The sequence below is a fragment of the Rhinatrema bivittatum genome, chromosome 2 (genome assembly GCF_901001135.1).
Source record: "Rhinatrema bivittatum chromosome 2, aRhiBiv1.1, whole genome shotgun sequence".
In the NCBI taxonomy this organism is placed as follows: domain Eukaryota; kingdom Metazoa; phylum Chordata; class Amphibia; order Gymnophiona; family Rhinatrematidae; genus Rhinatrema; species Rhinatrema bivittatum.
The window spans coordinates 359,027,891-359,045,266 of NC_042616.1; the positions used below are offsets into that span (position 1 = coordinate 359,027,891).

Sequence of the window (17,376 nt, forward strand, 5' to 3'; positions counted from 1 at the left end):
TTGTATTATGAATGTAGCAAAAATGGAATAACCATTCTTCCCCTAGGCAGATGATACAAACCTCATGCGGATCCGTAATGGACATAGTCTGCGGGCACTGGGAGCACCGGCAAAAACCAGATGCCATGAAAAAATAACCAGCATGCAGCCGATGACCGAGGGCTACAGAGAGTGGGATACTGGGAATTGACCATGAAAAGGTCAGAAAAATATAATCCATCTACTGTGCTGAGGAGAGGAATCGACCGCGAAGGGGGACCCAGCGATGGGACTGAAAAAGAAATCCCGATTCAGATAGAAAAAAAGAAATAGAAGCAGAGCTCCAAAACCACAAGGCAACTGTACCGTGGAAAAAGAGACTGAAGGGGGACCTCGTGTGGACGTGCGGATAGTGGCATGCTGGGCATGCTCAATGTGCCAGTCAAAGCTTCTATAAACTTTGACAAACATTTTCCATGCCGGACTCCATCGGATGATGTCACCCACATGTGAGGACTACCATCCTTCTTGTCCTAGGAGAAAACTAGATTATTTTCAATAAAGTGAATAAAGTTAGAGCTATCCAAAAATGATTATGTTGTCATCTTTGGATTGCTGTTATGTTGATCCACTAAAAGGTACCACACTCTGCAATAAACATGTATTTAATATTACAATACAATAGGAATATTTTGATGATATTCTAATTAGAGAGAAAACATTTTTGGGCAGAGGCAGTCAGAACTATGCAGTAAACGTTTTAGCAACCTCAATGTAAATTTAATGTAGTTTTTAAAAGGAGGTGTGAAGGGAAAATATAGGTAGAATGGAGGGATTGAAAGAATTTTTATTGTACCTCTGTCAAATGTCTTCAAATCATCCAATGAATCAAAAACACAACTGAGTTTCTCACAGCCTTCTTGTAGTACGGAGCCTGTACGGAACACTGCTGCATGACTTTGCATTGTCTAAGGTAGATCAAAATAAATGTCTTACAACAAATATGGTGAAAATTCTATAAAAAACTGGTTTCTCAGTGTTGTAAATATGAAAATATTTAATGCTTTTTAGCTTGTCCAAAAACAAATATACAAAAAAATATACACTATAATTTGCTTCCAATATTAGCACAGTACTATGGTATAAATAGTATAGGTGCCAGCTCTGTGGGTGCTTGAGTAGAGCAGAGTTGCTTACCTGTAACAGGTGTTCTCCAAGGACAGCAGGATATTAGTCCTCACAACTGGGTGACATCATCGGATGGAGCCCGGTACGGAAAACTTTTGTCAAAGTTTATAGAAACTTTGACTAGCACACTGATCATGCCCAACTTACCACTAACCATGCATCCATGCGGGGTCCCTCTTCAGTCTTATAACAAAGAGTGAGCGAGACAGCGAACAACCAAAAAATCCCATTAAAAAAAGACTCCCAACTCTATGTGGAGGCGGGCAGGTTCTGTGAGGACTAACATCCTGCTGTCCTTGGAGAACACCTGTTGCAGGTAAACAACTCTGCCTTCTCCAAGGACAACTATGTGAATAAGTAGCTTCAGGCCTCTCCAACTATGAGAAGCAAAAACGGGCGCAAACATGCACAACCACTGTAGCTGCGGAGCCCAGAGGAGCAGGCCGTCACCCAAGAGGTGTACATGGTGGAAGAGTTGGGTTATGGCTGAAAAAGGTTTTGTAGGATGGTTTGCCCAAAACGGGAGTCCTGCCACCTGTCCTTATCTAAGCAGTAATGAGCGGCAAAGGTGTAGCGTGAAATCCAGGTTGCCGCTCTACAGATTTCATGAATAGGAACCGCTCGCAGGTGCACTACCAAAACTGACATGGCCCGGAAGGAATGAGCCCAACAGGGCCAGCAAGCTGCAGCCCTGCCTGCACGTAGCAGAAGGCGATGCAGTTGGCCAACCATTGGGACTGCGTCTGTTTGGAAACTGTGACACCCAACCTATTTTTGTTGAATGAAATGAACATTTGAGTGGAGGTTCGATGAGGTGCCATCCGTTCTAGGTAGAAGGCAAGCGCCCTCTTTCAGTCTAAGATATGGAGGGCACGTTCACCTCGATGAGCATGATGCCTTGGGAAAAAGACAGTAAGATGATGGACTAGTTGAGGTGGAACTCTGAAACCACCTTGGGTATGAACTTGGGATGTGTACGCAGTACCACCCTGTCATGACAGAACTTCATGTAAGGTGGGTACGATACCAAAGCCTGCAGTTCACTCACCCTGCGAGCCAATGTGACTGCTACTAAGAAAAGTACTTTCTAGGAAAGATACTTTAGGTCACAGGAGCGAAATGGCTCAAACGGGGGTTTCATGAGCTGTGAGAGAACCATATTTAGATCCCAGGAAACCGCCAGGGGACGAATAGGAGGTTTTAGATGAAGGAGATACTTCATAAAACGTCCCACCAGTGAATGGAAAGAGATAGCAGAACCATCCACATCCCAATGGTACGCTCCTATGGCACTGAGGTGTACCCTCACCGAGGTGGTCTGTGGGCCAGATTCAGAGAGGATTAACAAATAGTCCAGCAGAGCAGAGGGGGAGCAGGTGAAGGGGTCCAAACCGCGACCTTCATACCAGGAGGAGAACCACTTCCACTTCAGATTGTAGGATTTTCTGGTGGATGGTTTCCTAGATTCCAGAAGAACACGGGACACTGCCGCAGGTAGGCCAAGGGCCTCAACCGTCAGCCAGTCAACATCCACGCTGTGAGGGCTAGGGACCAGAGAGGTTGGGATGGCAAAGTCTGCCCTGGTCCTGTGTGATAAGGTCTGGTGCCGATCCCAGTCAGATTGGGGGAAGTACCATGAGCTCCCGAAGGGTTGGGTACCAGACCTGATGGGGCCACGAGGGAGTGATCAGGATCATTGTGCCCTGATCCTGCTGCAACTTCTGAAGTATCTTGGAGATAAGGGGAAGGGGAGGTAGGCATACAGCAAGCCCTGTTCCTCAGTGGATCGAGAATGTGTCGACCAATGACCCTTTGCACCTCCTGCCGAGGGAGCAAAAGTGGCATACTTTCCTGTTCTCCCGAGAGGCAAATAGGTCCACGTCTGGGGTCCCCCAGCAGCTGAAGAGGCGATTTGCTACCTCCTGCTTGATGGACCACTCATGTGGTCTGAATGTCCGACTCAGAGCATCGGCCAGGGTGCTGTCCACCCCTGAAAGGTACACCGCCCGGAGAGTTATACCATTGGCAATGGCTCATGTCCAAACCAGGACTGCCTTTTAGCAGAGAGGGAGTTACTCAGTTCCACCCTGCTTGTTCAGGTACCACCTGGCCACTTGATTATCTGTGTGTACCAGGATTACTTTGTTCACCAGTAGCTCCTGGAACACCCATAGGGCATATCGAACCACCCTCAGCTCCAGAAGGTTGATTTGGAGCCTCCTTTCCTGAGGTGACCAGAAACCCAGGACGTGTGCTCCCTACCCTGTCTGAGAAGCGTCAGTGGTGAGCGAAACCTGGGCGGAGCTGCGGCAAACAGGGACCACCACAGCACATTCTCAGTGAAGAGAATATCACAGCTCGTCCGGGACCACAATGGGGGCATGTAGGTCCTGGGATGCTTGACACCACTGGGAACACAGTGTCTATTGCGAGCGAATGGGGTGACATGCACCGTCGTTACCATATGGCCAAACAGCTGGAGCAAGTGGCGAGCAGATATCTAGATGCGGCCGGAAATATGATGTGCAAGAGCTAAGTTCTCTGCCTTGTCCTGAGGTAGGTAGGTAGGCCTTGTTCTGGACAGGTGTGCCCCAATGAAGTCCAGTTATCTGGCTGGCTGAAGGTGGAACTTGGATAAACACACTAGAATCCCAAGGATTCTAGTGTGTTTATTCTCCCGAGACCCCTGGATAAAGCTGCCCTTGATGAGCCAGTCGTCGAGGTAGGGAAATACATGAATACCCTGCCTGCGAAAATGGGCAATGACAACTGCTAGACATTTGGTAAAGACCCAGTGGGCAGATGCCAGACTTAAGGGCAGGACATAGTACTGGTAATACTGGTGGCCCACTCGAAAACAGAGGTACTGCTGGTCCCCGTGAAAAATAGGGATATGGGCGTACGCATCTTGCGGATCGAGGGAGCAGAGCCAGTTGCCCCCTCCTGAGAAGGGGAATTAGAGTGCTCAGCAAGACTATCTTGAACTTCTCTTTCACCAAGAACTGGTATTAGGGCTCTCAGGTCCAGTATGGGCCGGAGGCCTCCCGTTTTCTTGGGGATAATAAAATACCGGGAGTAAAACCCTGTGCCTTGTTGGCAGGTGGGAACCAGCTTGACTGCCTGCGCACAGAAAGGGGGGCAGAGAGTTCTGCTTGAAGTATTTGATCGTTCTCTACCGTTTCCCATCCTGAAAATGGTGGGGAGTAGGGTGGAAGTCGCTGGAAACGAAGCTGGTAACCCTAGCGGACGATGGATAGGCCCCAGTGATCCAACGTGATCAAACTCCAACAATCTGAAAAGAGTCGAAGATGGTTTCCAACTAGGGGGCCAGGGCTCCACTGCTGGTTCTGATTCCCTCGCTGCCAGTCAAAATCCAGTGGCAGGGTTTTTACGGTGGGCCGTGTTTGCCCGAGGGGGCCGAGACTGCCTCTGTCTGGGTTTCACCACTGGCTGCTGAGGTCTAGATCTCGTGGCAGGATGGTAATACCTGCAGGGCTGGTAAAAAGGCCGCTTTGGATATGACTGAGCGGGCTTCCTAGCAGGCTGGGTGTCGGAAGTACTAGGCGACAATTGTTGAAGGGTCTCTTGATAGTCCTTAAGCTGAGCCACAGCCTCTTTGATCCAGTCGCCAAACAGGTTCTCCCCAGAACAGGGCTGGTCTGCTAGACAGTCCTGAACCTCTAGGCGCTAGTCAGATGCCCGAAACCATGCTGTGCACTGGGCCCCAATGCTCGCTGTAGCCAACCTCATGGCCGTTTCAAACACGTCGTATGCCGCATGGACTTTGTGTTTGTCACATTCAAGGCCCTGCTGAACCACATTCTGAAACTCCTCCTGATACTGCTGAGCTAGGTACACACTGAATTCTTAAACTTGTTTCCACAAGTTACGAGAATACTGTCTCATGTACAGCTGAAAACATGTTATGCGGGCAATGAGCATGGCACTCTGGAAAACACGCTGACCCAAGGCATCTAGGGCTTTGTGCTCATGCCCAGCAGCGCCGATACATGGGTGCACACCCTCTAAGCCTTGTTAAGGGCTGACTCTACCTCCACCAGGTCAAACCTAGTGGAGGGTTGAACCAAGTACACCGCATCCATCTTTCTGTTAACTGGTGGTACAGAGATCGGATGATCCCATAAGCAGGTTACCAGGTCTTTGAAAATGTCATGGACAGGCACTGCCTCTACTTCCTTCGGTGTGTCCATGAACTGCAGGATCTCGAGCATTTTGTGTCTAGAGTCCTGCTCCACCAACTGCTGAAAAGGGACAGAATCAGCCATGGCCTTGATGAACCCCACGAAGGAGAGATCCTCCGGAGGGGATCGCTGCCATTCCTCTGGCAGGGAAGGCTCAGAAAGTAAATCTTCTGACTCATCTGACGGAGAGACCCATGCTTCCCCTTCCCAGGGGTCATATGGCCTCGCTGCGGCCTTCCGGGGAGGCAGGAGAGGGAAACTCACCCGAATGCGGGGGCCAGACCTCAACGGCATTGAAGAAGGCACCGGGGACTTTGGAGGGCCTCGAATTCTCAAGGGATCCGATGGTGCCATCAGCACTGGGGGCACTGAGGGAATTGTCATGAACCGCGAGGCGACAGCTTCGCGGAAAAGATGAGACTGAAGAGGGACCCTGCATGGACGCGTGGTTAGCGGCATGCTGGGCATGCTCAGTGTACCAGTCAAAGTTTCTAGAAACTTTGACAAAAGTTTTCCGTGCCAGGCTTCATCCGATGTCACCCAGTTATGAGGGTGACATTGGATAAAGCCTTGGACGATGCTTGTCCTTGGAGAACTCCTAATACAATACTGAGATGGACTGTAGTCACTGGAATTGCTGTGGGAGCACTTCAAGCCATGGTGATGCCAGCCTGCCTAAGCACCACTGTTACAAAGGTCCCTTAACTACATCTGTCAAGCAATTTTATCCAGTCCACTGTAATTTCAATTTTATCTTGCCCAGTGTTCCCCCCCTTCCACCCCAGAATACAGAAGAGACAGGAGAAATGGCTATAGCATGCATACATGGGGAAGGAGAGGGAAAGGAAGAGAGTGATGCTGGGAGGATGGGGGAAGAGAAGTGAAAATAGTGCAGATGAGGGAGGGAAACTGGGGACACAGAGGAGCATGAGAGGGAATGCTGTAAGAATGAGAGAAAATAAAACACAAGGGAAAGAGGAATGGAGAGAGGAGGGATTGCTGTGAGGAAGGGACAAAGCAAATGAGGTGGAGAGGGAGGAATAACAGAAGAGTGAGATGAAATATATGGAAGGTGAGAGTAGGAGGAGAGAAGAGGGTGATATACATAAGAGAAAAAGGCAGCAATAGCAGCATTAAAGAGATAGCACATGTTCTCCTTGACAGAAAACTTGTATTGCTTTTTTATTAGGGGAGGAGGTGAGGTGGTAACTTGGGTTGGGTTAACACCCCCAATCACTTTAAAAAGTTGACTGTTACAAGAAGTAGTATAATCGGAGAAAATTCTTTCACACTCAACGCACGATTAAGCTCTGGAATTTGTTGCCAGAGAATGTGGTTAGTGCACTTACTGTAGCCGGGTTTAAAAAAGGTTTGGATAAATCCTTGGAGGAGAAGTCAATTAACTGCTATTAATTGCATCAGTAGCATGGGATCTTCTTAGTGTTTGGTTCTTGTAGCCTGGTTTGGCCAGGTTTGTAGCCTGGTTTGGCCACTGTTGGAAACAGGATGCTGGGCTTGAGAAGGGTTCGCAGAATTACATTACTCTGTACCTCATATAAAGGTCTCTTTATGAGCATCTGGATCTTAAAGAATAAAGTTCTCTCTTTAAAATGTCCAAAGACCCTCTAAAATGAAGGTTCCTGGGATGTCTTCTGTTCATTATGAAATATCTAAAATCTTTATATTTCCCTGACACATATTACTGAAAACAAATTTCCTTGACATAGATTACTGAAAACAAATATCTTATGCTATAGAAATCCATTTTGTAGTTTGTCTTACCTTCTGCATATTGATCCTCAGTTCTGAGGTTCTAGTGTTTCCGTTTGCAAAGCGTAATTTATCCAGATTTGCAACAGATTCTTCACCAGCATGTGGTTTAATTGATGGAACCGGTTCTCCTATAATGAAGAGCATATTCTACATTTTCATATTTACTTAAAAAAAATAAGGCTTCAGATTGTCAGTTTCAGATTTAGTATTAACAGAAATGGAATTACTTTTTTGTACTACTTTTATTGTAATATTTTTGTGTTACGAGCGCGCGCGGGCGCGGTCGTCTCGGGCGGGTGGTGAGCCCTTGGGCCACGGCAGGACCCCAGGAGGAGCCCAAGGCCACACCGTGGGAGGTGAGCTGAGCAGGCATGGTGAGCCAGGCAGGCAGGAACAGAAACAGGGAGTCCGGCCCTCAGCCGGACCTGCATGCCCATGGTAGCCAACACGGGGAAGTTGACTAGTGAACGGTCCTCCGACTGTTCCCGGCCCTTTCGGACCTGCCGCAGGGAACGGCAATGGGCAGCAGGCCGGACAGAGGCGAGGGCAGACAGAGTCCTTAGCAGAAGACATCAGACGGGGCAGAAGCAAGACGGAGACATCAGGTCAAGGGCTGAAGCGAGACACAGGAAAGGCCCAGGCGAGCAGGAACTCCGATGCTGGGATACTCACATCCGAAGCCCCCTCGGCTGGCAGAAGCTCAAGAGCCCGTGGGACGAATCCCTCCTGTTGGCCACTCCAGGGCCCAACAGGACAGAAGGCTCAGGAACCAGGTCAAGGCAGAGACAGGTAGACATCCGGACAAGGGCTGAAGCAGACACTGAAGACAAGGCTGGACGGGAACATTGCACTGTCCATCAGGGCGCCCTACTCAGCCCACCCGTGGGACTGAGTCGCGGACCACCCTGTCCCAGACGCGCCCTACACAGCCTGAGAGGCTGGTCGCGGACCACGCTGAGAAGGAGGGGCGCGGGGAAGACCCAGGCGAACAGGACTCCGATGCTGGGAAACTCACATCCGAAGCCCTTACGGCTGGCAGGCACAGGAACAAACATCTAGGCAGGGTCAGAGACCGACATCAAGGCAGAGACACTGGATATCAGGAACAGCAAGCAGCAGGAAACATGGAGGACCTGGACTGGCAAGGTTACAGACAACTGTAATGCACAATCTGCAGGCCGAAGACAAGCAGGAGTCGGAGTCACGGACCGGAGTCAAGGCAGGCTGAAGACAAGCAGGAGTCGGAGTCACGGACCGGAGTCAAGGCAGGCTGAAGACAAGCAGGAGTCGGAGTCACGGACCGGAGTCAAGGCAGGCTGAAGACAAGCAGGAGTCGGAGTCACGGACCGGAGTCAAGGCAGGCTGACGACAAGCAGAAGTCGTAGTCACGGAGGACCTGGATCGGGCGAGGCCACAGGCAACTGTGTAACCCAATCCGAAGGCTGAAGACAAGCAGGAGTCGGAGTCACGGACCGGAGTCAAGGCAGGCTGAAGACAAGCAGGAGTCAGAGTCACGGACCGGAGTCAAGGCAGGCTGAAGACAAGCAGGAGTCAGAGTCACGGACCGGAGTCAAGGCAGGCTGAAGACAAGCAGGAGTCGGAGTCACGGACCGGAGTCAAGGCAGGCTGAAGACAAGCAGGAGTCGGAGTCACGGACCGGAGTCAAGGCATGCTGACGACAAGCAGGAGTCGGCGTCACGGAGGACCTGGATCGGGAGAGGCCACAGGCAACTGTGTAACCCAATCCGAAGGCAAAGACACAGTGAACAGAAAGTCCTTAAATACTGGAGGTAGAAGGCAACTCCCTAGGAGGAGCTTGCCAGGACCGCCCACCGCTGGTCCTATAACTAGGGTAGAGAGCTGCGGGCCAGCCCCTAGGGAAGGGCGTCGCCCAACAGGAAGTCCAAACGCTGAGGCATGCAAGCCACAGGCACAGCTAGGCCTCTCAGGCCCTGGAGCAAGTCCTGGATGATGCGCAGGCGAGGCCCAGGCTTCAGAGCGGCCTCTGGAGGAAGGTAAGAGACCTCCTGCAGCGCAGCAGCAGGGGGGATCGCAACAGTACCCCCCCCTCAAAGAATCCCCCCCCTCACAGAGGGACCAAAAACAAAAGCCAAGCAAGAAAAGCAAACAACCACACACCACAAGCAAGCAACCAACAACCACACACCACAAGCAAGCAACCAACAACCACACACCACAAGCAAGCAAGCAAGCAACCAACAACCAACCACCACACACCACAAGCAAGCAAGCAAGCAACCAACAACCAACCACCACACACCACAAGCAAGCAAGCAAGCAACCAACAACCAACAACCACACACCACAAGCAAGCAACCAAACACACACCACAGGCAAGCAACCAAACACACACCACAGGCAAGCAACCAAACACACACCACAGGCAAGCAACCAAACACGACGAGAGACCAACCAAACCCAAGGAAACACGGGACCACGCGAACACGGGACCGAGGGAACAAGAGACAGAGCGAACGGAGACCGCGCGAGCGACACACACAAAAACAAAGAGGGAGCAAGGGAACGGAGAGCGAGGAGCGGAGAGCAAGGGAGCAGAGAGCAAGGGAGCAGAGAGCAAGGGAGCAGAGAGCAAGGGAGCAGAGAGGGAAAGAGCGGAAAGCGAGAGACAGGAAGCAGGGGAAACAACGCGGGAACGAGGAGGACGGGAACCCACAAGCAGGAAACAACAAGCGGGAAAACAGCACAAACGAGCAACACAGGGAAAACAGACAACAAGCAGGAAAACAGCACAAACGAGCAACACAGGACCAACAGTACAAACGAGCAACACAGGACCAACAGCACCAACGAGCAACATAGGAAAAACAGACAACAAGCAGGAAAACAGCACAAACGAGCAACACAGGGCCAACAGCACAAACGAGCAACACAGGGCCAACAGCACAAACGAGCAACACAGGGCCAACAGCACAAACAGCACCCACGCCGCACACAGCACAGACGAGCACCCACGCCGCACACAGCACAGACGAGCACCCACGCCGCACACAGCACAGACGAGCACCCACGCCGCACACAGCACAGACAAGCACCCACGCCGCACACAGCACAAACAAGCACCCACGCCGCACACAGCACAAACAAGCACCCACGCCGCACACAGCACAAACAAGCACGCACGCCGCACACAGCACAAACAAGCACGCACGCCGCACACAGCACAGACGAGTACGCCCAGACACACAGCAGAAACGAGCACCCACGGCAGAAGCAAGAGCAAGAACAAGAGGGGGGGAGGGCAGGCAGAAACTACAGCAACATCAGGAGGAGCGCAGGCGCCTCCTGCAGGTCGTGGAACTCCATCCTGGGAACAAGGAAACGATGGTTTGGGCGCAGGCGCCTCCTGCAGGTCGTGGGAACCCAAACAGCTGGCGCCTCCAGCAGGTCATAAGCAAGAGCAGAAGCTGGCGCCTCCAGCAGGTCGTAAGCAAGAGCAGAAGCTGGCGCCTCCAGCAGGTCGTAAGCAAGAGCAGAAGCTGGCGCCTCCAGCAGGTCGAGAAACAAAAGCAGACAGAAGAAAAAATCCTGGAATCAGACAAGTCCATCACAAGCACAGCTCACCGAGCTCATGGCCTTCGGATTCTGTTACGAGCGCGCGCGGGCGCGGTCGTCTCGGGCGGGTGGTGAGCCCTTGGGCCACGGCAGGACCCCAGGAGGAGCCCAAGGCCACACCGTGGGAGGTGAGCTGAGCAGGCATGGTGAGCCAGGCAGGCAGGAACAGAAACAGGGAGTCCGGCCCTCAGCCGGACCTGCATGCCCATGGTAGCCAACACGGGGAAGTTGACTAGTGAACGGTCCTCCGACTGTTCCCGGCCCTTTCGGACCTGCCGCAGGGAACGGCAATGGGCAGCAGGCCGGACAGAGGCGAGGGCAGACAGAGTCCTTAGCAGAAGACATCAGACGGGGCAGAAGCAAGACGGAGACATCAGGTCAAGGGCTGAAGCGAGACACAGGAAAGGCCCAGGCGAGCAGGAACTCCGATGCTGGGATACTCACATCCGAAGCCCCCTCGGCTGGCAGAAGCTCAAGAGCCCGTGGGACGAATCCCTCCTGTTGGCCACTCCAGGGCCCAACAGGACAGAAGGCTCAGGAACCAGGTCAAGGCAGAGACAGGTAGACATCCGGACAAGGGCTGAAGCAGACACTGAAGACAAGGCTGGACGGGAACATTGCACTGTCCATCAGGGCGCCCTACTCAGCCCACCCGTGGGACTGAGTCGCGGACCACCCTGTCCCAGACGCGCCCTACACAGCCTGAGAGGCTGGTCGCGGACCACGCTGAGAAGGAGGGCGCGGGGAAGACCCAGGCGAACAGGACTCCGATGCTGGGAAACTCACATCCGAAGCCCTTACGGCTGGCAGGCACAGGAACAAACATCTAGGCAGGGTCAGAGACCGACATCAAGGCAGAGACACTGGATATCAGGAACAGCAAGCAGCAGGAAACATGGAGGACCTGGACTGGCAAGGTTACAGACAACTGTAATGCACAATCTGCAGGCCGAAGACAAGCAGGAGTCGGAGTCACAGACCGGAGTCAAGGCAGGCTGAAGACAAGCAGGAGTCGGAGTCACGGACCGGAGTCAAGGCAGGCTGAAGACAAGCAGGAGTCAGAGTCACGGACCAGAGTCAAGGCATGCTGACGACAAGCAGGAGTCGGCGTCACGGAGGACCTGGATCGGGAGAGGCCACAGGCAACTGTGTAACCCAATCCGAAGGCAAAGACACAGTGAACAGAAAGTCCTTAAATACTGGAGGTAGAAGGCAACTCCCTAGGAGGAGCTTGCCAGGACCGCCCACCGCTGGTCCTATAACTAGGGTAGAGAGCTGCGGGCCAGCCCCTAGGGAAGGGCGTCGCCCAACAGGAAGTCCAAACGCTGAGGCATGCAAGCCACAGGCACAGCTAGGCCTCTCAGGCCCTGGAGCAAGTCCTGGATGATGCGCAGGCGAGGCCCAGGCTTCAGAGCGGCCTCTGGAGGAAGGTAAGAGACCTCCTGCAGCGCAGCAGCAGGGGGGATCGCAACATTTTTGTACAAAAATTATCCCTTTGGTCTCTGACCCTTTCTCCCCCACAGCTTAGACCCCCGCCCCCCTCTCTTGCTGTATCTAAAGATCCCTGGGTGGCCCTATTTTATACTTTTGCTCCTATCATGGTACTGCAGCTTTGTAACTTTTGCAGTATTTTCCTGTCCAGGGAAAATATTGTGGCTTAGCTGACAGAACGCTTAGTTATGTGCTCAGAACTGATATATAAAACTAGATGACGACTTAAGCACCTTCACCAAGCGAACAGCAGGCCTAAAATTTGATGCCTCAGTTAAAATGATTTTCATCCTAAAACTTAGATGTCTAATTTCATCTGAAATTTCACCAAACTTTAGGTGCCTAGGTCAGACACCCAGCTTCCTTTGAAAATCGGTTTGTAAGTTTAAAATAGATCTGAATGAAAAGCGCTGGAAAATTGTTCTTCATAAGGAAATGCTACTATTATTGAACATATCATGTAACATAAATGCCAGAAAAAAGAGAACACTAATGAGCAGAGGTTCTGCACAAAAATGGAGGAGGAGTGAAGTAGAGCAAAAACAATTACACAATAGGTAACTTAACACAGGAAGTTCTTAATCTTTATGCTTCTAAGGTCTTTCTGCAAAAATTCCTCTGCCTCCTTATACCACAGCACATCTATTTTTTCTGAACATAAATCAACTAAACAAGTAAATATGTATATTTATTTTCTTTTTCTTTAGTTTTTGTTAGATCTGGAGGTATTTTGACCCTGGGTTGGGAACATCTGGTGTATATATGATACATATTAATATTAGATGCATGTGCTAACCAGTAGTAACAGAGTGCATTTTCAAAAGGGTTTCATGTGGAAAATTAGCACATATGAGCATATGTAGCCTGTAGTAACGTATATGCTATTTTACAAACATTTAAAGTACATGTGTATTTTCTGTTTCGCGTACACATTTACTGGTGCAAAAAATGGTAGGGATGTTCCAGAGCGGGTTCAAGAGGTATTTGCAGATGTTACTGTTTTGTTTAAGAAAAATTTGTGTATAAATTATCAAACTTATCCATGCAATTTTAAACCTTAATTGACTAGTGCAATTGATATTGGACTTACCTGATACCTGCAATTTTTGAATGAAAGGTCTGAGTGAACTGGTGGGAGCTCAGGATGATATACTAGAGGGTTTAAATGAATTGGAGATGGACTGTAGAACTAGGGAAGGAATTGGCAAAATGATGATTTCAAATACATGCGCATACTCTAAAATATACCTGCCTCCATGTTTAAATCAAGATTTACATATACATTACATTTTTTCACACGTAAAATATTCATCTGTATTGCAACTATTTGCGCATACTGAAACATACATGTGTATTTTCAGAGCAGAATTATGCTGTATTTTATCAATTGTAGAAACCCACTGCACAGTTTATAAAGTACTAGGATAAATCTCCATGCATCCACTTACATCCACAAATACAGCACTGCAAATAGGTTCAAAAGTTATCCTCCCTGTATATAAAATGTGAGATTAGAGTCAAATGAAGATGTAAAGAAAAAAAAGCATGCAAGCTCTTTAACATGGTAAACTACAGCGAGACAAGGCTGTATTATTATAGTTTATTGATGTATTAGATTATTATGATTAGTGCATTATTTTAACTGCTTTGAGTCAAACACTGGTATATAAATATAATATAACTGAATGATGTGTCGTGGAAAAAAAAAGGGGTGGGGGAGGGGGCAATAGTGGGCAGCCGGCCACATCACACACTATCGCCCCCACAGCGCCATGGGGAAAGGTGTAGTTATTTCCTGCAGTGCTGCAGGCGATAATGTGAAAAACATTATCATCTGCAGCGCTACCGGGAGATAACTCCACCCAAACCCCGCCCACATTCCTCCTCTTCTCCTAATTTTAATAATATTGCCTCGATAAGGCCCTAATGCACGTGATACCTGCACATCGCACCATAAAGAATGACCCTATAAATTGCTTATCTCCCACTGCTAAACATTTATTTAGCACTAGGAAATCTATTCAGCGCTGACCGACCCAGAAGAGATGGAACCTGCTCTTCAATTTACAATCTAGTTAACTGATGGATACTGAGCCTGAGGTACTAATGATGAAGGTACTTTAGAGGACTGGGAATCTTTGCCCTATGAAATCTAAAAGAGAAAACAAATGGATGGGTATTGCTTTAAGAAGCAGGGGATTTTTCTGCTAGTTGAGATGAGTTTCATGCAAACCTGGTTCCCTTAGATAGAGAGTGTAGTTAAGATGTTAAGCAAACATATTTTTTGTTTTTTCTTTTTACTATCACCCTTTGACACCAGGCACCGGAGAACAGCCAGGACAAGGTCTGAACTCCGGGGAAGACCAGATGGGCTTCCAAAATCATGACAAAAGTTTGAAAGGTGCAAACTGGGAAACATCTAGTGCTTGTTTGAATTTTTTTTTTTTAAATATCTCTTATTGAAACCAAAGAGAAATTTGGACTGAAAACAATAACAAATAGTAAACATAATAAGTATAGGTAATGGTTTTTGTTTTTTTTTACAGACACATCCAATATCAGTGGTGACAATCATCTCTTGTGTTTCATTTTCCTTTTTTTCCCCCAATAAACAAACAGTTTCCTTCTCCCTTCCCCCACCATACACACACACTCACACATGCTAGACTGAGATGGTAGCACTTTTTAAAGTAGTGTGGCTGCTTTCTTCCACAATAGGAAATAGTCCTTCAAAAGGAGCAGGCGCTTGGGTTGACAGATCGACTTTTTCCGGAGCAATTCCAGCTGAGCTTGTTGTTGCATTGAGATTCGCCAATCGTATACTGAAGGCAAAGAGTGAGTTCCATTGAAGCAGAATGTGCTTTTTAGCCAGGACCAATGCAATGGAAAGAAATTGGCTATCCCCTCTTGGAAGGGAAGTGCCATCGCTGGACAGATGCAGATAGAATAGAGCTCCCGACCAGGGTACCGGTCTGCCAAGTACTTGTTCCACTTGTTCCCCGAATTTGTGACCAGTAATCATTCAATTTAAGGCATTCGGTGAACATGTGGTAAAGAGTCCCCGCTTGAATATTGCATTTAAGGCAGTGGTCAGAGTCCCAGAGGTGCATTTTGACCTCCTGCGTTCGACAGTTAAACCCTATGCAACAATTTGATTTGGCTCTCTTGCAGGGCTGCAGATGGTAACTGCAGCCTAAGACCCAAAAAGGCCTTTTTCACGATAGTAACTGTGACAGGTTCCCCCAGATCAATCCTCCACCCCTCAGCCAAATGAGTTAGGTGCAGGTCGGGAAGAGTGGGCTTCAATTGCACGATCCAAATTGCAATTTTATTAAACTTGGGGGGCATGTCAAAGAAAAAGTCTTCATCAGTCATAACTAATAGCAGAGTTGCTTATCTGTAACAGGTGTTCTCCCAGGACAGCAGGATGTTAGTCCTCACATATGGGTGACATCATCAGATGGAGCCCTGTCACGGAATACTTTTGTCAAAGTTTCTAGAACTTTGACTGGCACACTGAGCATGCCCAGCATGCCACTAACCCTGTAGCCATCAGGGGTCCTCCTTCAGTCTTGTTTGTAGCAAAAATAGGAGTGAAAAATAAAATAAGAAAACTGCATCGAACCCAACTCTGCAAGGTGGTGGGCAGGTTTCGTGAGGACTAACATCCTACTGTCCTTGTACTGTCCTTGGAGAACACCTGTTACAGATAAGCAACTCTGCTTTCTCCCAGGACAAGCAGGATGGTAGTCCTCACATACGGGTGAATAGCAAGCTACAGGCTGAGTCATACGAATCAGGCCATCCAGCACACATGTGCAACAGGCACGACAACTGGGTGCTGTTGGCAAGGATGAGGCAGCCTGAAATTCACAGCGGGTCAAGGTAGGACGAGTTGGGTTTCTCACTGGGAATAAGTTCCTTAGGACAGACTGGCCAAAGACAAAGTCTTGTCGTCCAGCCTTGTCAAGACAGTAGTGAGCTGCGAAGGTGTGGAGACAGCTCCATGTCGTAGCCTTGCAGATGTCGGTAATCGGTACTGAATGGTAGTGTGCTACTGACGTTGCCATGGCTCTGACGGAGTGTGCCTTCACTTGTCCCTGAATTGGAAGGCCTGCTTGCTGGTCACAGAATGAAATGCAGTCTGCCAACCAGTTGAAGAGTGTCTGCTTGCCCACCGCAACTCCAAGTTTGTTTTTATCAAAAGATACAAAGTGTTGGGTGGATTTCCTATGGACTGCGGTACAGTCTAAATAAAATATGAGAACTCGCTTACAGTCCAAGGTGTGCAGAGCTCATTCACCCGGATGAGCATGAAGCCTTGGAAAGAAAGTGGGCAAGACTATGAACTGATTTAAATGGAAATCAGCCTTCTGACAAGCAACTTCCTTGCACTCAACACTGCCAAAACAGAGCTCCTGTACATCACACTCCAAAGCATCTCCCCACCCCTCCAGTTAAACAATTCTTCCTCCGTCACTGCCTCCTCTCAACATGTGCGCAGCCTCGGCATCACTATAGATAACCACTTCACCTTCAAAAAACACATTAATAACACAATCAAAGCCTGTTACTACAAACTTCACTCACTCAAAAAACTGAAACCCCTTTTACACCTCAGTGACTTCCGCACCATTCTTCAGGCCTTCATCCTATCCAAAATTGACTACTGCAATGCCCTGCTCCTAGGACTACCCAAAAGCACATTGCAACCACTTCAGTTACTCCAAAATGCTGCTGCCAGGATTCTAACAAACACCCACAAACGCGACAACATCACCCCTGTACTGAAACATCTGCATTGGCTCCCAGTCCTTGCAAGAACAACATACAAAGCTCTCTCCTTCACACACAAAGCCCTCTACAACCAAAATATGCACTGGCTAGAGGAACACCTTACCTTAAACAACAGGAACAGACCTATAAGACAGCAACACAGAGCAACACTTCATATCCCATCACCCAAGCACTGGAGACCAAGATGGCGGCGAGCACGGGACCTGAAATGGATGAAGTACTGCCGCTACACCCAACCATGCAGGAGATTAAAGAAGCAGTAATAGTGGCACTGGATAACAAACTAGTTGGTATATCGTCTCAAATATCCTCACTTCAAGCCTCCATCTTAGAATTCGACCCCCACATCGAT

At 49.2% G+C, this 17,376-nt stretch overlaps 1 protein-coding gene across 1 annotated transcript in view; it reads right to left on the reverse strand.

Moving 5' to 3' along the window:
• Positions 1-17,376, reverse strand: part of SDHA (succinate dehydrogenase complex flavoprotein subunit A) — a 207,134-nt gene that overhangs the window by 48,749 nt on the left and 141,009 nt on the right. The window contains exons 11-12 of the mRNA XM_029589934.1: positions 7,152-7,270; positions 836-947 (exon numbers count right to left, since the gene is read on the reverse strand). Of these exons, the coding sequence (XP_029445794.1) occupies positions 836-947; positions 7,152-7,270 (231 nt within the window). The remainder of the gene's footprint in view (positions 1-835; positions 948-7,151; positions 7,271-17,376) is intronic.